At 47.6% G+C, this 27,363-nt stretch overlaps 1 protein-coding gene across 1 annotated transcript; it reads right to left on the minus strand.

Moving 5' to 3' along the window:
• Window positions 1-3,301: 3,301 nt before the first annotated feature.
• spred2a (sprouty related EVH1 domain containing 2a) lies at window positions 3,302-25,877 on the minus strand. Its single transcript, XM_075462449.1, has 6 exons — window positions 25,436-25,877; window positions 19,570-19,744; window positions 18,309-18,477; window positions 14,000-14,064; window positions 11,030-11,185; window positions 3,302-10,956 (listed from the first exon to the last, which is right to left on the minus strand). Exons 1-6 carry the CDS (start codon window positions 25,459-25,461, stop codon window positions 10,267-10,269), a joined length of 1,281 nt encoding a protein of 426 aa, XP_075318564.1. The 5' UTR covers window positions 25,462-25,877; the 3' UTR covers window positions 3,302-10,266.
• Between the last annotated feature and the right edge of the window lie 1,486 nt (window positions 25,878-27,363).

Below are 27,363 nucleotides of genomic sequence, written 5' to 3' on the forward strand. Positions count from 1 at the left end.
AACGCCACAAGTTTAAACTCTGTAGTTTTTCTTTTAATCCGGACACACACTGTTCATCAGGTGCTCCAACATCTGTCCACGACTTTATCAATGAGTCCTTAAAAGGACTTAAAAGTGCCACAAAGATGAACTGAATCCATAAAGGAATGTTTAACTTTCTTTTTCTTTCTTACTTTCTGTCTTTGTCAGTTTCTTTCTTGCCTCCTTTCATTCCACGATGAGCTGAGTGTCGTGTGGACGTCAGCAGGGATGAGGCCGGAGGCGGGGAGGAAGTGGAGTTTCTGTGTGCTTTGTTGGTGGTTTCCTCCCTGAAACACGTCCTGTCCTGCACGCTTCCTGAAACAGACGCATTCCCGTTGCACTTTCACCTGCTGATGAAGACCTCGGGAGGACTTCAGCGCCACCTGCTGGTGAAAAGTCTCACTGCGATCCTGAGTTCTGCTTCAGTTTGCAGGTAAAACGGTTTACTGCAAAAGCAGCACTGAAACAGTTAAACTACTGAAAGCAGTTTTAACAAAAGACTTCAGAATGTGCGGCTGTACGGTGGTGTGGTGGTCAGCAGCGTCTCCTCACAGCAGATGGTTCCTGTTTGCAGATTTTTCCTCAGCCTTTAACACCATGCAAACACATATTCTAGCAGAGAGACTCCACCGGAACTTCAACAGGAGCAGTCAGCTCATCCTCTGGATCTTGGACTTTTTGACCAACCGAACCCGGCGTGTCCGGATTAATAATAACCTGTCTGATCTCCTCACCACCTCCACTGGCTCCCCACAAGGCTGTGTGCTATCTCCGCTGCTCTTTATTCTGTACACCGATGAGTGCAGATCAACGCACTCCAACTGTCACTTGGTTAAGTTTGCTGACGATACAGTTCTGCTGTCCCTCCATCATGGACCCGCTCTTCAGCAGCTCATAGAGTGGTGTGACTCTTCCTGCCTGGAGCTGAATGTCAGCAACACTAAGGAGATGGTGGTGACCTTCTCTAGCAGCCAAAGGGAACTGCCGGCGGCTGTCACGACCAGGCGCGTCATTTCCGCCGGGGACGGTGGGGACGCGTCCCCGGCACTTTGTCTGACGAGCAGATTTGTCCCCACCACTTTAAAAAAGTAGAGAAAGTGCAAACTCCGCTTTTGCTAAAATGTATAATTTTATATCATGGTATTCTCCTTACCAAAGACTATTTGATCCGCTCTGCTTTCACTCTCCTTGTATGAATGCGCTTGCGATCAGCCCCCATAGCTGAATAGCTATCTGCTCCGCTCCCACACACTGCGCTGGCGGTCTGTTGCAGGGTAACGAGCGATGAAAGACGTCGCTGGTGTTGCAGGTGAAGATTCCTCAGTGTTTATGATGCATATCAGGCGAGATAGCCAATGGATGAAAACTTATTTCACAGAGGGGTTGCTGCTCGTTCAGTCTTGCCCGTCGTTTCATAGCCTGGCAATGTTTGAAAACTTTGTCAGGGCGAGGGCTGTTTGTAGCCAGGCTACGTCCCCTGATGTGCTCTTGCTTGGTCAAGGTTTGTCTGAGATTTGTTGGTGTGTCAAGGGCTGTGCAGTAACCGAACTCGTGTCTTGTACTAAAATGCGGATTTTGAAATACGAATAGGGCCTACTCTTAAGTTTGTCCCAACCCAGGATGTTTCCGACGGCCTAAACAAGACCGCGCAGATGGCTTTTAACTTTAATATGGGGACAATATCGCGTCAATACGCATCATCGAATGCAATGCCTATTATTTATCATGAAACCTCAATTCGGAAGTAATGGGCCTAGCTTGTACCCAGCACTTTTCAAACCTTACTCAGGTTTATGGTAACTGTCCCCAGCACCTCTGAAATCAAACTGACGCCCATGGTCACCACTATGATCCACGGTTCTCCGGTCGAGACAGTTGAGGAATATAAATATCTGGGAACCATCCTGGGTTGCCAACTGAGGTTCTCTTCCAACACAGAAGGGATCCTGAGGAAGTGTCAGCAGAGGATATCTCTACTAAGGAAACTGAACTCTTTTTCTGTCAGTCAGAACATCTTGTTTACTTTCTATTACACATTCACTGCCTTGTTTTGGCTTTCTCCGTATGCATCTGGTATCACTCCATTGCTGTACAGGATAGGAACCGCCTGCACAACATTGTCAAGGTGTGTTCTAAGATTATTGGACTTTCTGTTCGCCATCTGAACACTGTGTACGAGCAGCAGGCTAGCGGCCTGGCTCGTCGAATTCTCAAGGACCCGACTCATGCTCTGTTTCCGGCATTTGAGCAGCTGCCATGTGGTGGCAGGTTCCGCTGTCCGGCCTGTAAGACCCAAAGGAGGAGAGCAACCTTTGTTCCCAGCGTTGGTCTCCTCTTGAACTCTAAGAAGTCTGAGTCCTTCTTGTACAATACTCTAGTGCAGAGGTCTTCAACAGGGGGTCCGCGGAGGTACTGCAGGGGGGTCGCGAAATCTTTGGTTGATTAGACGATTTTTAACATTTCTTTTTTTTTTGTTTTCAAACAGTTTTTTCTCACAAATTGTGTGCAAGCGTGTGCCATCCACAGATGGTTTGAGGATTCATTGTCCCATCTACATGCATGTTTAAAGTTAAAATCTGTGGATTATTTGAATAGCTCAGTGTTGTATGCAACATGTTTGTTTATAAATGGCAGTGGCGCAGCCACCCTGTACCTTGCACATGTTTAAAATAAAAACATGAATATATTAACCTGTGTATTATTTTAATCGCTTAGTATTGAATGTACAATAACAGAGTAGCTATGTTTATACACGGCACTAGGCCCCGTTAAATATAAAACACAATTGTATGCCATATAAATAGTAGGGGGATCCCTGGCCTGAAAAACGTTGAAGACCCCCGCTCTAGTGTAATATCTCATGTCCTGATATTACAATATCACCTTGACACTTTAACTACAATGTCACTTTAATCACATTGTCATTTTAATTTTATCGACGCTTTATTTTTTTTATATATATATTGTTTTTTATTTGCTAAATATTTTGTGTTTTTATTTTCTTTGTGATTCCATTTTCTTGTTCTTCTTTTAATGTACCGCTCTTCGCCCTTCTAATTGCCCTTCGGGGATAAATAAAGTTTTTTTCTGATTCTGATTCTGATATATTGAGTACCTTTTGGACCATCAAAAAAGTAAATAAAGGTACCTATTGAGCTCACTTTCTACAAAAGATAAACACTAACTGGTTAAAAACATTGGTTTTTCATTTATAAAACCTTTATTTGTACTGTAAGCTTCACAATAACACACACACACAGTTTAGATGTTACTACCCAAGTATTTTAATTTAATATCCAGATTTTTTTGTCTTCTTTATACATCTTTGTCTCTTTTACATCCACCATTTTAGAAACAATAAAAAAATAGAACTGAAAATGTACATCATACAACTGATACATATACATATATATTTATATATATTCTGTTCTTTACATCAGTAAAAATGTGAATATATGTATAAAAAGACAAACTAATGAACCTTTGCTTTTTTTTTTCTTCACACGGTTCACGTTATTCTGTGAGATCAGGACACGATGAAGAGGCTTCAGGCACTTTCTTTCACCAGCTGAACAGAGCAGGACGAACAGAGCAGGACGAACAGAGTCAGAACGAAGACACACAGAAAATATCATTTATTCATTTAGTTCTGTCTCCAAACATCACAGCCGACCAAAGTTTTGTTAGTTTTCCCTGTTTCCATTCCTTTAACAACCTGTTTCCATCAGTTTAACACCTGTTTCCATCCCTTTAACACCTGTTTCCACCCCTTTAACACCTGTTTCCATCCCTTTAAAACCTGTTTCCATCCCTTTAACACCTGTTTCCATCCCTTTAAAACCTGTTTCCATCCCTTTAACACCTGTTTCCATCCCTTTAACACCTGTTTCCATCCCTTTAACACCTGTTTCCATCCCTTTAAAACCTGTTTCCATCCCTTTAACACCTGTTTCCACCCCTTTAACACCTGTTTCCACCCCTTTAACACCTGTTTCCACCCCTTTAACACCTGTTTCCATCCCTTTAAAACCTGTTTCCATCCCTTTAACACCTGTTTCCATCCCTTTAAAACCTGTTTCCATCCCTTTAACACCTGTTTCCATCCCTTTAACACCTGTTTCCATCCCTTTAACACCTGTTTCCATCCCTTTAAAACCTGTTTCCATCCCTTTAACACCTGTTTCCACCCCTTTAACACCTGTTTCCATCCCTTTAACACCTGTTTCCACCCCTTTAACACCTGTTTCCACCCCTTTAACACCTGTTTCCATCCCTTTAACACCTGTTTCCATCCCTTTAAAACCTGTTTCCATCAGTTTAACACCTGTTTCCATCCCTTTAACACCTGTTTCCATCCCTTTAACACCTGTTTCCATCCCTTTAACACCTGTTTCCATCCCTTTAAAACCTGTTTCCATCAGTTTAACACCTGTTTCCATCCCTTTAAAACCTGTTTCCATCCCTTTAACACCTGTTTCCATCCCTTTAAAACCTGTTTCCATCCCTTTAACACCTGTTTCCATCCCTTTAACACCTGTTTCCATCCCTTTAAAACCTGTTTCCATCCCTTTAACACCTGTTTCCATCCCTTTAACACCTGTTTCCATCCCTTTAAAACCTGTTTCCATCCCTTTAAAACCTGTTTCCATCCCTTTAACACCTGTTTCCATCCCTTTAACACCTGTTTCCATCAGTTTAACACCTGTTTCCATCAGTTTAACACCTGTTTCCACCCCTTTAACACCTGTTTCTATCACTTTAACACCTGTTTCCATCAGTTTAACACCTGTTTCCATCCCTTTAACACCTGTTTCCATCCCTTTAACACCTGTTTCCATCACTTTAACACCTGTTTCCACCCCTTTAACACCTGTTTCTATCACTTTAACACCTGTTTCCATCAGTTTAACACCTGTTTCCACCCCTTTAACACCTGTTTCCACCCCTTTAACACCTGTTTCCATCAGTTTAACACCTGTTTCCATCCCTTTAACACCTGTTTCTATCACTTTAACACCTGTTTCCACCCCTTTAACACCTGTTTCCACCCCTTTAACACCTGTTTCCATCACTTTAACACCTGTTTCCACCCCTTTAACACCTGTTTCCATCCCTTTAACACCTGTTTCCATCACTTTAACACCTGTTTCCATCCCTTTAACACCTGTTTCTATCACTTTAACACCTGTTTCCACCCCTTTAACACCTGTTTCCACCCCTTTAACACCTGTTTCCATCACTTTAACACCTGTTTCCATCCCTTTAACACCTGTTTCCATCCCTTTAACACCTGTTTCCATCACTTTAACACCTGTTTACATCCCTTTAACACCTGTTTCCATCACTTTAACACCTGTTTAATCGTTGCCCAGCCCTAGTTTTTACACACCAGGACACACAAAACTCAGTAAATCTAACCTCAGGTATTACGCTGTGTCATTATTTATTGAGAAAAAACTGAAATAGAAAGCAGGAGTTCTGTCAGTTTGCTGCTCTGCAGCGTTCAGGTGTGAGTTAACAAGATGCCAAGGAGGAAAGACACCAGCAACGATCTAAGAGAAGCAGCTGTTAGCATGTTAAAGGTTAAAGGTCACCCCAAGGTCAGAAACCCAAGAGCTACATCAGGGGTTCACTTAGTTTCTCACTCACTGCTGCTACCAGCTGCTGGATCAGGGGTTCACTTAGTTTCTCTCTCACTGCTGCTACCAGCTGCTGGATCAGGGGTTCACTTAGTTTCTCACTCACTGCTCCTGTGTTCTGTCTCGGTTTTTGTTCCATAAATAATGGGACATTCGTCCATCCAAACCTAACTTTAACGCCAGATTTTTGCTGTTTTGTCCTGGTTGGTAAAACGTTTTCAGCACTGTAGCTTCAACCGTCATTTTCGATCTGTTTTGTTAGCATAGTTAGCCTAACTTAGCCTAAAAACGGAAGCAGCTAACATGAGTGCTCACCAGCTCACCGTTTATCAGGTATCTGGCTGCTTTCTGCTGCGCAAAAAGAGAAAAAAAGCAAAAACAAGACAGTTTTGTGCTATCAGCAGTCAAGCTAGCTGCTAACGTAAGCTAACAGACGAACACATTTCTCCCAAAGATTCTTTTTTTTCCTGAATTCACCGTCCGTTAAGGCTCAATGTTTTGCACCGGCTCTGTGAGCTCCCCAAACATGTTAGCATTCATACCGACTCTGTGAGCTCCACAAACATGTTAGCATTCATACCGACTCTGTGAGCTCCACAAACATGTTAGCATTCATACCGACTCTGTGAGCTCCCCAAACATGTTAGCATTCATACCAACTCTGTGGGCTCCACAAACATCTTAGCATGTTAGCATTCATACTGACTCTGTGAGCTCCACAAACATGTTAGCATTCATACCGACTCTGTGGGCTCCACAAACATCTTAGCATGTTAGCATTCATACCGACTCTGTGAGCTCCACAAACATGTTAGCATTCATACCGACTCTGTGAGCTCCACAAACATCTTAGCATGTTAGCATTCATACCGACTCTGTGAGCTCCACAAACATGTTAGCATTCATACCGACTCTGTGAGCTCCACAAACATCTTAGCATGTTAGCATTCATACCGACTCTCTGAGCTCCACAAACATGTTAGCATGTTAGCATTCATACCGACCGCACACACAACGCTGATACAACACACACTCAGCCTCAGAACACGGATGGAAAAATATACCTGTAAGTACCTGTTCATATATATCTGTATCGTGTATTTAATATATATTAGGGCTGTCAATCCACTACAGTGTTTAGGATTAGTAGATTTAAATCAGATCATTTTTAATATCTTTAGAATACACCCGAAAGGTGCAGATGTCTCCTTTACTAGATGATCCAATCAGATACAGGAAGTACGATACGATTCACGGACGATATATTTATATATTAGGGCTGGGCGAGTTAACTCGTTATTATCGAGTTAACTCGTTAATTATTTAACGCCGATTAATATTTTATCGCGCATTAACACAGATTTTATTATTGTAAAAGTCTGTCGCTCACAGGCTTTTATTTTGTAAAAGTCTGTCGCTCACAGGCTTTTATTTTGTAAAAGTCTGCTGCTGTCTGCTGTGGAACAGGAAAAGAAAGTAATCGGCGGATCCACCAAACATGGAGAAGGGTACGGAACTTTTACTCGGCCATTTTCATTTTAAAGTTCTTCCAGTGTGAAAAAAAAGTGTGTTTGCCCAACAAATGTTATGGCACTTTCATTCATATGGCAGCACATTTAAAATAAAACTAAATGCTAAAAGCTATACACTACTTTTGGATTCATTTTTGGATTCTGCGTACAAATGTGATTAATCTCGAATAATCAGGGAAATCATGTGATTAAATATTTTAATGGTTGCCCAGCCCTAATATATATAGTTCTTAATATTTGTTCTTTCCATAACTGTTGGTTTTCTTCCTTCAAACAGAGATATTTAATGACCAGAATCACAGTGTTTCTGGTAAAAATCCATCCGATGGTTCCCATCTTACTTCCTTCTTTGGTACCTTTGACCTTTGACCACGGCTCTGACGTTTGGATCATGTGACCAAAGGTCGCGGCCACTCTGTAAATCTTTATCAGTAAATCAGACGGTAGATGCTGTGATGACCTCTCTGAGTTGTGGCGTAAAACTCTTCATAGTCCGTGTCTTTATGCTGTTGTGCTAGCTGTGTTAGCTGTGCTAGCTGTGTTAGCATCCAGCAGAACGTTCACACCTGTCCTGCTCTGCAGACTTTGGTCCAATGTCCTTCTTCTTATAAAATCCAGATGATTTACAGATGTGAGGCGTCCACCGTGCGGGCTGCTATTTGTACAGGTCAGCAGACCTCACTGGGTGGACCTCCTAACACAGGTACCTGGTCAGAACCACTTTGACTCTTTATAAAACCTCAGTGGAAAGACTTTAACGTAAAATCTATGAATCAGTTCCAGAATCAACATAAAGATGGCATCACATCTCTGAAGGTGTGGAGGGCAGCCTGTAGCTCCAGCTCAGGTTCAGGAGCAACGATTAATCACCTGGAAAACCTTCTTCTGCACCGATCACCTTCTACGTTTGTTCAACCTCCCTCATCCACCTCATCCCTCCCCAACCACTCCTCCACACTTCCCCCAACACATTATTTCTCATCCCTACCCCAACCCATCCCTTCCTCCCTGCTTGGGGGGGGGTTCTAAAGTTCTCTGCTAGCGTCCTTCTGTTCTCTGCTAGCTTATTTTGGTTCTCTGCTAGCTTCCTCCTGTTCTCTGCTAGTTTCTATTGGTTCTCTGCTAGCTTCCTTCTGTTCTCTGTTAGTGTCCTTCTGTTCTCTGCTAGCGTCCTTTTCTCTGCTAGCATCCTTCTGTTCTCTGCTAGCTTCTTTCTGTTCTCTGCTAGCTTCTTTTGGTTCTCTGCTAGCTTCTTTCTGTTCTCTGCTAGGTTCCTTCTTTTCTCTTCTAGCTTCCTTCTGTTCTCCGCTAGCTTCCTTCTGTTCTCTGCTAGCGTCCTTCTGTTCTCTACTAGCTTCCTTCTGTTCTCTGCTAGCTTCCTTCTGTTCTCTGCTAGCTTCCTTCTGTTTTCTGCTAGCTTCCTTCTGTTCTCTGCTAGCTTCCTTCTGTTCTCCGCTAGCTTCCTTCTGTTCTCAGCTAGCGTCCTTCTTTTCTCTTCTAGCTTACTTCTGTTCTCCGCTAGCTTCCTTCTGTTCTCTGCTAGCGTCCTTCTGTTCTCTGCTAGCTTCCTTCTGTTCTCTGCTAGCTTCCTTCTGTTCTCTGCTAGCTTCCTTCTGTTCTCCGCTAGCTTCCTTCTGTTCTCTGCTAGCTTCCTTCTGTTCTCTGCTGGCTTCCTTCTGTTCTCTGCTAGCGTCCTTCTGTTCTCCGCTAGCTTCTTTCTGTTCTCCGCTAGCTTCCTTCTTTTCTCTGCTAGCTTCCTTCTGTTCTCCACTAGCTTCCTTCTGTTCTCTGCTAGCTTCTTTCCGTTCTCTGCTAGCATCCTTCTGTTCTCTGTTAGCTTCTTTCTGTTTTCTCTGCTAGCTTCTTTTGGTTCTCTGCTAGCGTCCTTCTGTTCTCTGCTAGCTTCTTTTAGTTCTCTGCCAGCGTCCTTCTGTTCTCTGCTAGCTTCCTTCTGTTCTCTGCTAGCTTCCTTCTGTTCTCTGCTAGCGTCCTTCTGTTCTCTGCTAGCTTCCTTCTGTTCTCTGCTAGCTTCCTTCTGTTCTCTGCTAGCGTCCTTCTGTTCTCTGCTAGCTTCCTTCCTTCGATATGTGAACTGGCTGCTTTCTGCTGATATGCTGCAGCATTGATGTTGTGCTGTCGTGCTAAGCTAACTGGCTTTTACAACGGACACACTGTACAGTATTTTCTCTTTTCTTTTCTTTGAAATGCCAGCGTCTTTTCTCAGTAGTTCCCAACAAGGACACGAAAGGAGCTGCACCGGGCGTCTTAACAGGTTTTCCAGTCTTTTCTCTAGTGTACCCCACCCTCTATCAGTCTCTATCTCCACCAATCAGGAAGCCTCAGGTCCATCTCCTCCTTATCAAATCAAACACACTGATGGCATCATGGTCCTTCTAAGGGTCTCTTTAACCAACTCTTTAGCATTAAAGGCACTAATCTAACAGTTTTAGGGTTGGTGTTGTGGTGATACATCACCATCTAATAGACTCTGACAGCCCTGATATATACACGTAAAGATAATTTATATGTTTTCTGGAGAAATTAATTTTCTCAGCGACACAGAAAAAACACATTTTTTTGTATCCATGGAGACGAAGTCCGACGTCCCCCTTTTCTGGAAATTTAGACGAACAACACGGACGACAGAAATCACAGCGGCCTCTGTTTGTCTCTGTGGGGTGGGCGGGACCTGTGGGGCATCAGTGGGTGGGGCCTGCAAGGCGTCAGTGGGCGGGGCCTACGAGGTGTCAGTGGGTGGGGCTTACGGGGCATCAGTGGGCGGGGCCTTCGAGGCGTCAGTGGGTGGGGCTTACGGGGCATCAGTGGGCGGGGCCTACGAGGCGTCAGTGGGTGGGGCTTACGGGGCATCAGTGGGTGGGGCCTTCGAGGCGTCAGTGGGTGGGGCTTACGGGGCATCAGTGGGCGGGGCCTACGAGGCTTCAGTGGGTGGGGCTTACGGGGCATCAGTGGGTGGGGCCTTCGAGGCGTCAGTGGGCGGGGCCTACAAGGCGTAAGTGGGCGGGACCTGCGGGGCGTCAGTGGGCGGGGCCTGCGAGGCGGGGCCTACGGGGCGGTCAGCCGGCGGCTTTGTGCTTCCCGCCGCAGCAGCGGCACGCCACTCCGCAGTGGTGGCACGCCCTGAGGGGGGCGTAGCAGCACATGCAGGGCGCCAGCAGCGACAGGCCCACCAGCGCCGTCCACCGCAGGCAGAAGCGCTCGTCGCTGGTGTCGCAGGAGCACGGGTCCGAGTAGTCGCCCTCCGGGTCTGACATGCAGTGGTACAGCAGGCTGTCGGCGCACCAGATGAAGCTGACCCGCCGGATGCAGGTCTGAAAGGGGTCCGGCGCCTCCTGGCAGCGGCCCCGCCCGTTGTCCTCGCGGTTAAACGTGTCCTGACAGTAGACGCACCGGAGGCGCTGGCCGTTCTCCGTCCGCCGCTGGCCTTTGAGCTGAAGCGCCTGCGGCTGTAGCGTCACCACCGCCCTGTGGCCGCCGCCCAGCTCCAGGCAGCCGGGTTTACCGCCGCAGCCCCGCTGCACGCCGCAGCCCAGCGGGTACGGGTAGGTGTAGGCGTGTTTGGGCGGCTCGCTCTTGGTGAAATGCACGTAGGAGTCCGGGTTGTTGGGCGGGGGGAGCTTGTCCCGCGTGGAGTTGGCGTGGCGATAGTCCTCGTAGCCGGTGAACCAGGTGCGCTCGCGGGGGTTGATGCGCACGATCTCCTCGTCCACCTGGAAACCGACGTGGTGGGGAAACACGTGCACCGCCTGCGGAGACGCAGAGGGAAGCCTCAGAGCCGGTTCGTGTTCGTGGAAGCGGTTTGAAAACGCTGGGACTCACCTGGTTCAGGAAGCGGTGGTCCGAGGGCTGGTGCTGCTCGTAGAAATGTCCCAGGATGCAGTGGTGCCGGCGCGGCTCGCAGAGGTGGGCCGGCGCCAGCGCGTGCATCACCGGTTCCCTCCGCTGAGACGAGTTGGACGAGCTGTCGGTGGCCGTCTGGGAGAGGAAGAGGAAGACGATGTGAGACAAACACCGACAGACGAGTTTTACCTGAAGAGCTGTCCAAGAGCTGAGACGTAAAACCAGGACAAACGGAACCCACTTCGATCCCAGAGAGGAACTCCAGCATCAGAAATAAGGGTACAGTACGAGGTACAATCTATACTAATGTACCCCCTAGGGTTAATTATTGGACCTAAAGGTACATGTATGTACTCAAGTGGTAAAATGTACATATATGTACCTTTTTGAGGGTCCAAAAGGTACAGGTATGTACTCAAGTGGTAAAATGTACATATATGTACCTTTTTTGAGGGTCCAAAAGGTACATGTATGTACTCAAGTGGTAAAATGTACCTATATGTACCTTTTTGAGGGTTGATTTGATAGATGTATTTGGAGCCAGTACCTGTGCTAATTACCCTCTGCCTTCTGCTCCTGAACAGATCTGATTACAGACACTGACTCTCTGAATTGTTTTTATTCCAACTCAGTCCAAATGTGAAGTGTTTGTTTCCCGCAGGAAGTTTAACAGAACAGTCCCAGAGATGTTTTATGGTTCTTTCCTTCATCACGTGTGTGTGCTGTTCTGTGCGTAAAGCAAACACGCGTGTGGTGGGCAAACACGTCAGAATGTCCGACCCTCCCGTCCTTCATGCTTCTTGTCCAGCAGCGCTCCAACACGCACACATTTGTTTTTCTGCCTTTGTGCAGAAACGTTCCACAGTAAAAACGGGCTGAAATGTTCTCGTTGCCGGGGTGTAAAGGTCAAATCGCCAGCGCCTTCACTCCGATCATTCAGCAGCTCCTGCCTGCTACACAGTTAAAAAACATTAACCAGGAATATTTATGAAAATTCTGCAGAAAAAATGTTGATTCTGTCCATCTTTGTAGTGATTCATCATTGGCACAATGCCCTCCCTAACACCTTAGCCTAAGCTTAACCGTCACATCTGAATTCCTAAACCTAAAGCAGCAAAAGCAACAGACATCTAAACAGAATCCAGAGTGAAGGCACGAGGATGCTTGTCTTTCACACTAACATCGATTATTCAGGTAATAAAACATGTCAGTTCTCTGCTAGCTTCTTTCTGTTCTCTGCTAGCGTCCTTCTGTCCTCTGCTAGCTTCCTTCTGTTCTCTGCTAGCGTCCTTCTGTTCTCTGCTAGCGTCCTTCTGTCCTCTGCTAGCGTCCTTCTGTTCTCTGCTAGCTTCCTTCTGTTCTCTGCTATCTTCCTTCCGTTGTCTGCTAGCTTCCTTCTGTTCTCTGCTAGCTTCCTTCTGTTGTCTGCTAGCTTCCTTCTGTTCTCGGCTAGCTTCCTTCGGTTGTCGGCTAGCTTCCTTCTCAGCTAATGATTTCCATTAAAATGCTAACGTGAAATGTTCCCTCGTGTTTGTTCCGCTCAATGGACTCGATATGTGAACTGGCTGCTTTCTGCTGATATGCTGTAGCATTCATGTTGTGCTATCGTGCTAAGCTAACTGGCTTTTACAATGGACACACTGTACAGTATTTTTCTCTTTTCGTTTCCTTGAAATGCCAGCGTCTTTTCTCAGTAGTTCCCAACAAGGACACGAAAGGAGTTGCACCGGGCGTCTTAACAGATTTTCCAGTCTTTTCTCTAGTGTTAGACTCTCCGGCCTTAACTTTGTTGCCAACCTCAGTTGCACTCGCCATCCTACCAACAATCTTGGGATCCGCAGTCTATAGAGCTTGAAAGTCCCGCCTCCTTGACGTCATTCAACTTCCTCCCCTCGGGACCACGGAAGTGTAATAATTTGCAATTCAAGTCAATGACGGAGCCAAGACGGAATAAAACTATTTTTTGCGCTTGATGGAATTGAGTCTTGCATTTCACATATGTTGTGTAGGACATTTTTTAATATTTTTTCATACCAGTAGTGTAACAGTTTAGCGGGCATCAGTGCTTCATTGTTAAGTTATTTTTCTGAGCATTTCTCGAACTACAGCATGTAGCGTTTGGCACGGAAAATAAACGTCATCACGTTTGGGCGCGCGGAGGAGTGGAAGAATGGCGCTGTCGTTGGCCAGTTTCACTCAGTTTTTCGAGGGCGAACGAAAACTTGTGAGCCGAGGAGAGAACCACTACCAGTCGGGGCACGTGGAGAGCTTCTGCTATGCTGGTGGTGATATGTCTGGCTTCGTCCATGCCAGCCAGCGAGACCGCCGGTATACAGTTAATGTGGGATCAGTGACGTAGCATATGCGACGCAATGTAGTCTTTTTACCCTAACTTTTTTTTACAACGTTTAACCAGGCACTCCTACGACAAATCGCCAATGTTTTTGCATGAACTCATCCATATTTAACCCCAGAACATCATGCGTGTACTGTAAAAAGGCATATAATGACTGGGAACAGAAGACATCATCCTGCCCATGTCAATAGATCCAGGCATGAGGTCCCATGGGGACGACGGAAGTAGGAAGAAGAAGCAAAAAAGGGGGCGGGACTTTCAAGCTCTATCTTTAGCTGCCTGCTCCCACGACATTTGAGTCCCTTGGGAACCCAGAGTCCCAAAGCTGGGCTCGACCTTTGTGGGATCCCCACAAAACACGTTGGACCACACAAGCATAGGGTTTTGGACCTTTTGGACCTTTTGGACCACACAATCATAGGGTTTTTGGACCTTTTGGACCACACAGGCATAGGGTTTTTGGACCTGTTGGACCACACAGGCATAGGGTTTTTGGACCTTTTGGACCGCACAGGCATAGGGTTTTTGGACCTTTTGGACCACACAAGCATAGGGTTTTTGGACCTTTAAAATACAGTAAAACAAGTTGTTACCGTGAAGACGTCGTCGTCACCGAGCTCCGCCTCATTCTGCAGCGTCGATGAAGACGTGGTCGAGCCTGGAGGTCAGAGAGCAGATCTGTGACACCTAATCGTGTCTGAGGATGTTTACTGAGCATCATGTGAAGAAGGTCACATGACCACCTTTAATTAAATCATAATTACTAACCTGTTACTGTTAATTTCATACACCTTTAATGCCAGCACTGTCCCAAAGAGCCAAACATGAAACCAAACATGACTTCCTCTCCCCAGATCTTTGACCCAAATCAGTCTGGTTTTAAAGGGACAGTTCACCTCTTTTGACATGAAGCTGTATGACATCCCATATCAGCAACATCATTTATGAACATTTTCTTACCCCCTGCTGTGTCCTGTGAGCAGAGTTCCAGCCTCGTTTTGGTGTTGATGAAGGTAGTTTTCTCTAAGAAAATGTTCATAAATGATGTTGCTGATATGGGATGTCATACAGCTTCATGTCAAAAGAGGCGAACTGTCCCTTTAACAGTGGCCACCCCACTACATCCTCCATCCTACACCCTCTATGATACCTCCTTGAATCTTCTCTTCTTTCAATGTGTCATGAGGAACAAATGTTCACATCCTACTCCACAGGGATGCCCCAGGGCTCCATACTGGGGCCCTTTCTCTTAGAAATACACACCGACTCCTTGGATCCAGTCCTGAATCAGATCCAGTCCCTAATGCTGCCGACAGAGATACTTCTGAGTCTGCAGCAGCTGGTTAAACGTCTGGTTCTGCCATCCCTACAAACGGGGCCATCGGAGTCCAGACTGTTTTCACTGGTGGTTCTATGATGGTGGAACCAGATGCTGTCAGAGCAGGGGTGCCCCTCTGAGGACTCATCTTTTCGGAGAACAGCTCCTCTAACACTCAAACAAACTCACACTGAGTTTGGACTTCTGAACCGGTTCTATCTGAAGTTTCAGAATTATTCTGATAACATATCATATTACATGGAACTTGCATTTGACTGTATCTAAAGACCAAAGCTTGATTTCGTACACCTTTTTAATTTCTCCTGGGTATTCGGTGTGAGTAGGACCTCATAAGTGTAAACTAGAGATGGGACCAAGTAACACATGTGCAAGTCCCAAGTAATTTTTTCTTGGGCAAGTCAAGTCAAAGTCAAGTCACCTTATTGCAATTTTACCTGCAGAATCTGATCTTAATAAAGTGAAAAGACAAGATATAAGTAACTGTCAGTAAACATCATTGGCCAATGTGTCCAACCTGTCCACCCCGTATCATATCAAGCTAACGTTAGCTAACTACCGACTTGGCTAACAGGATAACATTAGCTAATTTGACGAGCACTTCCTGGTGAGAATGGATCTTCAAATGACGAACAAAGTTGGAAGTTGTCGTCTGGCTGTCCGAGATGTTGATGCATATCTGATATTAGTGTTTATTCTCTCCAATAAACACTAAGGTATGTAGAGAGGGCATGACTGATTGACAGGGTAGGGATCCAATCATGACGCCATTCTCAGCCTGCGCTCCTACCGGGTAATCGATATTATTTTTTTAATTTATTAATTTTATATTCAAACTGAAAACATGAACTGAAGAACACTTAAGTCATTCAAGTTATCGTGTCTCAAGTCAAGTGCCGAGTCTTTAACTTCCAAGTCCGAGTCGAGTCTCAAGTCTTTTATTTTTTGTCAAGTCAAGTCACAAGTCATCAAAACAGAGACTCGAGTCGACTCGAGTCCAAGTCACAGTGACTTGAGTCCCCATCTCTGGTACAAACCCAAGCAGAGTCTTTAAACAGGAAGTAGTTTTGGTCTTCATGTTGGAACCAACATGATCGATAAATCTGTTAGATTAATAAATGTAGAAAGAACCAGAGGCTTTTCCAGCTTATCTCTGAGTTTCTCTTGTAAATTAAGAAGCATCTTGTCAAACGATACGTCCTGTTTGGACAACGTCTTCATCTGGCTTTCCAAACAGGTAATGTGCTCTCTGCCATCTATTGTCTCCTCTTAGCAACATACATCATGTAGTATGCAATATGTAGTATGCAGTATGTAATATGTAGTATACAGTATGAAGTATGCAGTATGTAATATGTAGTATGTAGTATGTAATATGTAGTATGCAGTATGTAATATGTAGTATGTAGTATGCAGTATGCAGTATGCAATATGTAGTATGCAGTATGTAGTATGTAGTATGCAGTATGTAGTATGCAGTATGCAGTATGTAATATGTAGTATGTAGTATGCAGTATGCAGTATGCAATATGTAGTATGCAGTATGTAGTATGTAGTATGCAATATGTAGTATGCAGTATGTAATATGTAGTATGTAGTATGCAGTATGCAGTATGCAATATGTAGTATGCAGTATGTAGTATGTAGTATACAGTATGCAGTATGCAGTATGTAATATGTAGTATGTAGTATGTAATATGTAGTATGCAGTATGTAATATGTAGTATGTAGTATGCAGTATGCAGTATGCAATATGTAGTATGCAGTATGTAGTATGTAGTATGCAGTATGCAGTATGCAGTATGCAGTATGTAGTATGTAGTAATATGTAGTATGTAGTATGTAATATGCAGTATGTAGTATGGAAGTATGTAGTATGTAATATGTAGTATGTAGTATGGAAGTATGTAGTATGTAGTAAGTAATATGGAAATATGTAGTATGTAATATGTAGTATTTAGTATGTAGTATGGAAGTATGTAATATGTAGTATGCAGTATGGAAGTATGTAGTATGTAGTATGTAGTATGCAGTATGTAGTATGTAGTATGCAGTATGGAAGTATGTAGTATGTAGTATGCAGTATGTTGTATGTAGTATGTAGTATGCAGTATGCAGTATGCAGTATGTAGTATGTAGTATGGAAGTATGTAGTATGGAAGTATGTAGTATGCAGTATGCAGAATGTAGTATGTAGTATATAGTATGTAGTATGTAGTATTTAGTATGTAGTATGTAGTATGCAGTATGCAGTATGTAGTATGTAGTATGTAGTATGCAGTATGTAGTATGTAGTATGTAATATGTAGTATGTAGTATGGAAGTATGTAGTATGCAGTATTTAGTATGGAAGTATGTAGTATGTAGTATGGAAGTATGTAGTATGTAATATGGAAATATGTAGTATGTAATATGTAGTATTTAGTATGTAGTATGGAAGTATGGAAGTATGTAATATGTAGTATGTAGTATGCAGTATGTAGTATGGAAGTATGTAGTATGCAGTATGCAGTATGTAGTATGTAGTATGCAGTATGGAAGTATGTAGTATGTAGTATGTAGTATGTAGTATGCAGTATGCAGAATGTAGTATGTAGTATATAGTATGCAGTATGTAGTATGTAGTATGTATTATGCAGTATGGAATTATGTAGTATGTAGTATGCAGTATGTAGTATGTAGTATTTAGTATGTAGTATGGAAGTATGGAAGTATGTAATATGTAGTATGTAGTATGCAGTATGTAGTATGGAAGTATGTAGTATGCAGTATGCAGTATGTAGTATGTAGTATGCAGTATGGAAGTATGTAGTATGTAGTATGTAGTATGTAGTATGCAGTATGCAGAATGTAGTATGTAGTATATAGTATGCAGTATGTAGTATGTAGTATGTATTATGCAGTATGGAATTATGTAGTATGTAGTATGTAGTATGTAGTATGGAAGTATGTAGTATGTAGTATGTAGTATGCAGTATGCAGAATGTAGTATATAGTATGTAGTATATAGTATGTAGTATGTAGTATGTAGTATATAGTATGTAGTATGTAGTATGCAGTATGTAGTATGTAGTATGTAGTATGTAGTATGTAGTATGTAGTATGCAGTATGTAGTATGTAGTATGTAGTATGCAGTATGTAGTATGTAGTATGTAGTATGTAGTATGCAGTATGCAGTATGTAGTATGTAGTATGTAGTATGCAGTATGTAGTATGTAGTATGTAGTATGTAGTATGTAGTATGCAGTATGTAGTATGTAGTATGTAGTATGCAGTATGCAGAATGTAGTATGTAGTATATAGTATGTAGTATGTAGTATGTAGTATGCAGTATGCAGAATGTAGTATGTAGTATATAGTATGTAGTATGTAGTATTTAGTATGTAGTATGTAGTATGCGGTTTGGAACACAGCCTTAGTTGTTAATGCTGACAGCACAGGTTCTGACTGAAATGAAGATGGAACAATGTTGCTCACTTTGAACGATCAGCTAAATAACTAAATGTAAATGTGTGAGGAAGGTAAAGGAAGGAATGAACCCCACTCCCAGGGTTCATCTGCCTACCTTCTGTCAGGTTCTCCAGGGCTTTCCTCACCCCGCGGTCGAAAGCTCGAGCATCAGACGTGCTCTGGAAGGTCAGACCACACTTTCTGTTGTCCACCTTCCAATGGTGGAACGTGGGCGTGGCCTTGGTGTAGACCAGGTCCTTTTTTAAGAAGCACTCCAGAATCACCTGATAGTGAAGGGACATTATTATTATTATCACCATTATGGACATTATCTGTGCTGTTATAACTAATGATACAAGTGTGATGTTTACATGGTCAGAGGAACATCAAACTGAGGTCTGGAACATCTACAGGTGTCAGTAACTGCCTGTTGTGTTTGAAGAAATGAAGAATCTTCCTCACACACCAGAGTGAGTCATGGAGTTCCTCAGGGTTCTGTGCTCGGACCCATTCTTTTCACTTTATACATGCTTCCATCAGGTAACATTATCAGACAGCACGGCATAAAGTTCCATCAATATGCTGATGATACTCAGCTGTACTTATCTATGAAACCAGACGAACCCAATAGGTTGGTCAGACTACAAGCATGTCTTAAAGAGCCTTCAGTTATCAGGCCCCTCTCTGTGGAACCAGCTGCCAGTTTGGGAGGCAGAGCCTTCAGTTATCAGGCCCCTCTCTGTGGAACCAGCTGCCAGTTTGGGAGGCAGAGCCTTCAGTTATCAGGCCCCTCTCTGTGGAACCAGCTGCCGGTTTGGGAGGCAGAGCCTTCAGTTATCAGGCCCCTCTCTGTGGAACCAGCTGCCAGTTTGGGAGGCAGAGCCTTCAGTTATCAGGCCCCTCTCTGTGGAACCAGCTGCCAGTTTGGGAGGCAGAGCCTTCAGTTATCAGGCCCCTCTCTGTGGAACCAGCTGCCAGTTTGGGAGGCAGAGCCTTCAGTTATCAGGCCCCTCTCTGTGGAACCAGCTGCCAGTTTGGGAGGCAGAGCCTTCAGTTATCAGGCCCCTCTCTGTGGAACCAGCTGCCAGTTTGGGAGACAGAGCCTTCAGTTATCAGGCTCCTCTCTGTGGAACCAGCTGCCAGTTTGGGAGACAGAGCCTTCAGTTATCAGGCTCCTCTCTGTAGAACCAGCTGCCAGTTTGGGAGACAGAGCCTTCAGTTATCAGGCTCCTCTCTGTGGAACCAGCTGCCAGTTTGGGGGGCAGAGCCTTCAGTTATCAGGCCCCTCTCTGTGGAACCAGCTGCCAGTTTGGGAGGCAGAGCCTTCAGTTATCAGGCCCCTCTCTCGCAGGTATCTCTGGCCTGGTGTTACCCACCTGTCGGTCTTTCAGACGCTCTCCGTGGATCAGGAAGCTGTTACGTCCCAGCAGCTCGCTCGCCAGCAGTCTGCACACGCCCACTCTGCTCAGGTTGCCGTCCTGCGCCAACCAGCCGCCGCTCGACTCGTCTCTGGTCATCACCACCGCTTTGACCCGCACAATGTAGCTGTCACTGCAACAGGGACAAATGACGCCTCCGTTCAATTGGTGAACCTACAACGAGGGTAGGTTCACTTCCTGTTTTCAAAACAAAAGCACCAATTGTATGGTAATGGCTTTCCCTATGATAAAAGGCAACGGGTATTTTATTTTGTGAAAATAACAGGAAGTGCGTTGCTCACTGCGGCTAGCTTTAGTAGCGCCGAATTCGTGGGAACAAAATTGTAAACAGCCGGTATTTTGTCAGGTTTTCAACACGTTGGGGATCTAAACGACTACTTTCTCTCCTGAAAATGTTTCAAATGTTGCTAAAGTTTACAGAGTTTAGAGCTTAAGAGAAATCAGCTTCAGGCCGGCTGATTTCGGCTCGGGCAGGAGCGCAATGCATTGTGGGTAAACGCTCTGCATACTGTCTGATCGATCAGTATGTAGTATGCAGTATGTAGTATGTAGTATGTAGTATGTAGTATGTAGTATGCGGGTTGGAACACAGCTGCAGGTCATAAAACTACAAAGTTGCTCATGTCTCTTTGGCCTGACCCAGTATGAAGGTACGCTGCAGTTTAGTCATAAACAAACAGCATTTCTGACTGTTGGAGGAACAAAGTTTACCTGCAGTTCAGCTGACTATCTTCGGTTGTTATCAGGCTGCATGAGTCATGCACACCTCGGGTTACCTGTGTGGGCAGCAGGTAACCCGAGCAGCTGAGGCTGCATTCACAGTCAAATAGTCCTTGAACACGTGAAAAACAACTAAATCTATGTTTAATTTCAACATCATTTATAAACCAACTGAAAATAGACAGTTTGTGCGATCAAGATGCTTAAAAATGGATCTGAAAAGGACTGAGAGAAACCATGAAGCTTCTGTACACAAAAAACAAGATGAAGAAATCTGTCAAAGTCACAAAATGAAACAGAAAAACTACAAAATAAAACACAAAAACACAAAATAAAACACAAAAACTACAAAATAAAACAAGAACAAGATAAAACCAAAAACAACAAAATAAAACAGAAAAACTACAAAATGAAACAAAACAAACACCAAATAAAACAGAAAACAACAAAATACAACAGAATAATGACAAAATAAAACATAAAAACACAAACTAAAACAGAAAACAACAAACTAAAAAAGAAAAAAACACAAAATAAAACTAGAAAACACAAACTAAAACAAAAAATACCAAATAAAACAGAAAACTACAAAATAAAACAGAAAACCCCAAAAATGTAACTAAAAAAACAACAAAATAAAAAAGAAAAAATACAAAATAAAACAAAACAAACACCAAATAAAACAGAAAACAACAAAATGAAACACAAAATAAACACAAAATAAAACAGAAAACAACAAAATGAAACACAAAATAAACACAAAATAAAACAGAAAACTACAAACTAAAACAGAAAAACTACAAAATAAAACAGAAAACTACAAACCCTCACAACAAGAGTGAAAGTGGAAACTGAAGTGGAGGCAGGTGTGGAGGTGCCCCCACCCCCACACCTGCCTCCACCCCCACACCTGCCTCCACGCCCACACCTGCCTCCACCCCCACATCTGCCTCCACCCAACACCTGCCTCCACCCCACACCTGCCTCCACCCCCACATCTGCCTCCACCCCACACCTGCCTCCACCCCCACACCTGCCTCCACCCCCACACCTGCCTCCAACCCAACACCTAACTCGACCCCCACATCTGCCTCCACCCAACACCTGCCTCCACCCCCACACCTGCCTCCACCCCAACACCTGCCTCCACCCCCACACCTGCCTCCACCCCCACATCTGCCGCCATATCTGCCCCAACCCCACACCTGCCCCCACACGTGCCTCCAACCCCACACCTGCCCCCACACCTGCCCCCACATCTGCCTCCACACCAACACCTGCCTCCACCCCCACACCTGCCCCCACCCCCACATCTGCCCCCATATCTGCCCCCGCCCCAACACCTGCCTCCAACCCCACACCTGCCTCCACCCCACACCTGCCTCCACCCCCACACCTGCCCCCACCCCCACATCTGCCCCCATATCTGCCTCCACCCCAACACCTGCCTCCAACCCCACACCTGCCTCGACCCCCACATCTGCCTCCACCCCACACCTGCCTCCACCCCACACCTGCCTCCAACCCCACACCTGCCTCCACCCCACACCTGCCTCGACCCCCACACCTGCCTCCACCCCACACCTGCCTCCAACCCCACACCTGCCTCGACCCCCACATCTGCCTCCACCCCACACCTGCCTCCACCCCACACCTGCCTCCACCCCAACACCTGCCTCCACCCCCACATCTGCCTCCACCCCACACCTGCCCCCACACCTGCCTCCAACCCCACACCTGCCCCCACATCTGCCTCCACCCCAACACCTGCCTCCACCCCAACACCTGCCTCCACCCCACACCTGCCTCCACCCCCACACCAGCCCCCACCCCCACACCTGCCTCCACCCCTCACCTGCCTCCACCCCAACACCTGCCTCCATCCCACACCTGCCTCCACCCCAACACCTGCCTCCACCCCACACCTGCCTCCACCCCAACACCTGCCTCCACCCCCACATCTGCCTCCACCCAACACCTGCCCCCACACCTGCCTCCAACCCCACAACTGCCCCCACACCTGCCCCCACACCTGCCCCCACATCTGCCTCCACCCCAACACCTGCCCCCACACCTGCCCCCACACCTGCCCCCACATCTGCCTCCACCCCCACATCTGCCTCCACCCCACACCTGCCTCCACCCCACACCTGCCTCCACCCCAACACCTGCCTCCACCCCCACACCTGCCTCCACCCCCACACCTGCCCCCACACCTGCCCCCACATCTGCCTCCACCCCAACACCTGCCTCCACCCCCACACCTGCCCCCACACCTGCCCCCACATCTGCCTCCACCCCACACCTGCCTCCACCCCACACCTGCCTCCACCCCCACATCTGCCTCCACCCCCACACCTGCCCCCACATCTGCCTCCACCCCACACCTGCCTCCACCCCCACACCTGCCTCCACCCCACACCTGCCTCCACCCCAACACCTGCCTCCACTCCCACACCTGCCTCCACCCCCACACCTGCCTCCACCCCACACCTGCCTCCACCCCACACCTGCCTCCACCCCCACATCTGCCTCCACCCCACACCTGCCTCCACCCCAACACCTGCCTCCACCCCACACCTGCCCCCACCCCAACACCTGCCTCCACCCCACACCTGCCCCCATATCTGCCCCCACCCCCACACCTGCCTCCACCCCACACCTGCCCCCACACCTGCCTCCAACCCCACACCTGCCCCCACACCTGCCCCCACATCTGCCTCCACCCCAACACCTGCCTCCAACCCAACACCTGCCCCCACACCTGCCCCCACACCTGCCCCCACACCTGCCTCCAACCCCACACCTGCCCCCACACCTGCCCCCACATCTGCCTCCACCCCACACCTGCCTCCACCCCCACACCTGCCCCCACCCTCACATCTGCCCCCATATCTGCCCCCACCCCAACACCTGCCTCCATCCCCACAACTCCCTCCACCCCACACCTGCCTCCACCCCCACATCTGCCCCCATATCTGCCCCCACCCCACACCTGCCTCGACCCCCACATCTGCCTCCACCCCACACCTGCCTCCACCCCCACATCTGCCTCCACCCCACACCTGCCTCCACCCCAACACCTGCCCCCACACCTGCCCCCACACCTGCCCCCACATCTACCTCCACCCCAACACCTGCCCCCACACCTGCCCCCACACCTGCCCCCACATCTACCTCCACCCCAACACCTGCCCCCACACCTGCCCCCACACCTGCCCCCACATCTGCCTCCACCCCACACCTGCCCCCACCCCCACACCTGCCTCCACCCCACACCTGCCCCCACATCTGCCTCAACCCCACACCTGCCTCCACCCCCACACCTGCCCCCACATCTGCCTCCACCCCAACACCTGCCTCCACGCCCACACCTGCCTCCACCCCACACCTGCCTCCACCCCCACACCTGCCTCCACCCCACATCTGCCTCCACCCCAACACCTGCCCCCACATCTGCCTCCAACCCCACACCTGCCTCCACCCCAACACCTGCCCCCACACCTGCCCCCACACCTGCCCCCACATCTGCCTCCACCCCACCCCACACCTGCCCCCACCCCCACACCTGCCTCCACCCCCACACCTGCCTCCACCCCAACACCTGCCTCCACCCCAACACCTGCCCCCACACCTGCCCCCACATCTGCCTCCACCCCACACCTGCCCCCACCCCCACACCTGCCTCCACCCCCACACCTGCCTCCACCCCAACATCTGCCTCCACCCCAACACCTGCCTCCACGCCCACACCTGCCTCCACCCCACATCTGCCCCCACCCCCACACCTGCCTCCACCCCAACACCTGCCTCCACATCTGCCCCCACCCCCACACCTGCCTCCACCCCACATCTGCCCCCACCCCCACACCTGCCTCCACCCCAACACCTGCCTCCACACCTGCCCCAACCCCCACATCTGCCTCCACCCCACACCTGCCTCCACCCCCACACCTTCCTCCAACCCCACACCTGCCTCCACCCCACACCTGCCCCCACATCTGCCCCCACCCCCACACCTGCCACCACCCCACACCTGCCCCCACATCTGCCCCCACCCCCACACCTTCCTCCACCCCCACACCTGCCTCCACCCCCACATCTGCCTCCACCCCACACCTGCCTCCACCCCCACACCTGCCTCCAACCCCACACCTGCCTCCACCCCACACCTGCCCCCACATCTGCCCCCACCCCCACACCTGCCACCACCCCACACCGGCCCCCACATCTGCCCCCACCCCAACATCTGCCTCCACCCCACACCTGCCTCCACCCCAACATCTGCCTCCACCCCACACCTGCCTCCACCCCACACCTGCCCCCACATCTGCCCCCACCCCTGCCTCCACATCTGCCCCCACCCCCACACCTGCCACCACCCCACACCTGCCCCCACATCTGCCCCCACCCCCACACCTGCCCCCACCCCTTCACCTGCCTCCATCCCACACCTGCCTCCACCCCTTCACCTGCCTCCATCCCACACCTGCCCCCACATCTGCCCCCACCCCCACACCTGCCTCCACCCCACACCTGCCTCCACCCCCATATCTGCCCCCACCCCAACACCTGCCTCCATGCCCACACCTGCCCCCACACCTGCCTCCACGCCCACACCTGCCCCCACACCTGCCCCACCCCACACCTGCCTCCACGCCCACACCTGCCTCCACCCCAACACCTGCCTCCACCCCACACCTGCCTCCACCCCAACATCTGCCTCCACCCCAACATCTGCCTCCACCCCACACCTGCCTCCACCCCACACCTGCCCCCACATCTGCCCCCACCCCCACACCTGCCCCCACATCTGCCTCCATGCCCACACCTGCCCCCACACCTGCCCCCACATCTGCCCCCACCCCCACACCTGCCCCCACATCTGCCCCCACCCCCACACCTGCCTCCACGCCCACACCTGCCCCCACACTTGCCCCACCCCACACCTGCCTCCACCCCCACCCCTGCCCCCTCTCTCTGCCCCAGGGGCAGGAAGAGGGGGCACCTTTGTCTTCATGTTGGCATCAGACCACATTCAATGTCACAGTGACGTCACAGCTGGTTACCATGGGCTACTCACTCGTCTGGGCGCGTGTCCTCGCTCATCTTCTCCGCTTCAGTTCCGGTAGGAACGAGCCGCCGCGTGCGGTTTCTTCATGTTTCCCGCAGCGGCAGACACGGCAGACGCGGCGGCTGCGGTTATCCTGCCGCGCGCCTCTCGGTTCTGACCGTGTGTGATGTGGTTCTGGTCCTAAAACACCACCATCACGCGCTTCCCTCCTCTGCTGATGGCGCGGATCCGACCTCCTCCTCCGCCTCCTGCGCCTTTTAATCGCCTTTTCTTCCTCCTCCTCCGCCGCCGCCTCCGCCGCCTCCGCCGGACCGGCCTGGAACGCAGTGACCGAAGGTGGTGCGCTGGTGTCGGTGAGGGCGGCCCCGGACGAGCCCCATCTCCTCCTTACTCCATGTTGGACTCAGAGAGGAGACGGTGGGTGACGTCAGACCCGAAGGACCGCAGAGTCACGTGTCATCACATACTAACAACAATAAAAATAAAAAATAATAATAAAAAGGATGATAACGCTGCTGTGACGTCACCGCAGGAGGAATTATTTCCAGTTCAGTCACATTTTCTGCATTTTCTGGAGTGAATTTTTATAAATAGTTGTAAATAATTTACACTTCACTGCTCAGTCACTGAGCTCCTCTGATGTTTTACTGAGGAACTCAGTTTTTAATTAAAAAGTCGAACTGCTCAGTCTCTGCGCTCTGGTGCCACCTGGTGGCCGGATGGCGGTACTGCGGCGATGCTGTGGGGAGGGGGCCCTGCCCAGGAGGGCAGTTTAACCAGTGTTGGTCAAGCTACTTTTAAAAAGTAATTAGTTACAGTTACTAGTTACTGCTCCCAAAACGTAATTCAGTTCGTAACTCAGTTACCACATTGTAAAAGTAATTAGGTACTCAGCAAAGTAACTGTGGCGTTATTTTTTATGTTCTATAACATCTTTAACATCAAATATGTTTATATTAACTGATTGAAGAATAAAAACACTATATACAGTCATTTAGAACATTCGGTATTTATTTGAACTCAATAGATTGCAGCCTGCCATATGATGCATAGAAATAAATTAATAAATGTACATACTGCATACTGCATACTACATACTACATACTGCATACTACATACTACATACTACATACTGCATACTACATACTACATACTACATACTACATACTACATACTGCATACTACATACTACATACTGCATACTGCATACTACATACTACATACTACATACTACATACTGTATACTGCATACTACATACTACATACTGCATACTACATACTGCATACTACATACTACATACTACATACTACATACTACATACTGCATACTACATACTACCTACTACATACTGCATACTACATACTGCATACTACATACTACATACTACATACTACCTACTACATACTGCATACTACATTCTACATACTACATACTACATACTACATACTACATACTGCATACTACATACTGCATACTACATACTGCATACTACATACTACATACTACATACTACATACTGCATACTACATACTACCTACTACATACTGCATACTACATTCTACATACTACATACTACCTACTACATACTGCATACTACATACTGCATACTGCATACTGCATACTACATACTGCATACTACATACTGCATACTACATACTACATACTACATACTGCATACTACATACTACCTACTACATACTGCATACTACATTCTACATACTACATACTACCTACTACATACTGCATACTACATACTGCATACTACATACTACATACTGCATACTGCATACTACATACTACATACTACATACTACATACTACGTACTTCCATACTACATACTCATCGATCAGACAGTGTGCAGAGCGTTTACCCACAATGCATCTCGCTCCTGCCCAAGCCGAATCAGCTGGTCTGAAGCTGATTTCTCTTAAGCTC

The sequence above is a fragment of the Odontesthes bonariensis genome, chromosome 4 (genome assembly GCF_027942865.1).
Source record: "Odontesthes bonariensis isolate fOdoBon6 chromosome 4, fOdoBon6.hap1, whole genome shotgun sequence".
Taxonomy (NCBI): Eukaryota; Metazoa; Chordata; class Actinopteri; order Atheriniformes; family Atherinopsidae; genus Odontesthes; species Odontesthes bonariensis.

Bases quoted from the DNA above. Each gene is read 5' to 3' on its own strand.
- spred2a (XM_075462449.1), bottom strand. From the start codon at position 25,461: ATGAGCGAGGACACGCGCCCAGACGA. The intron at 19,745-25,435 runs GTGAGTAGCCCA...TCCCTGTTGCAG, and splicing joins GAGGACACGCGCCCAGACGA to TGACAGCTACATTGTGCGGG. The intron at 10,957-11,029 runs GTGAGTCCCAGC...GCGTCTCCGCAG, and splicing joins ACCACCGCTTCCTGAACCAG to GCGGTGCACGTGTTTCCCCA.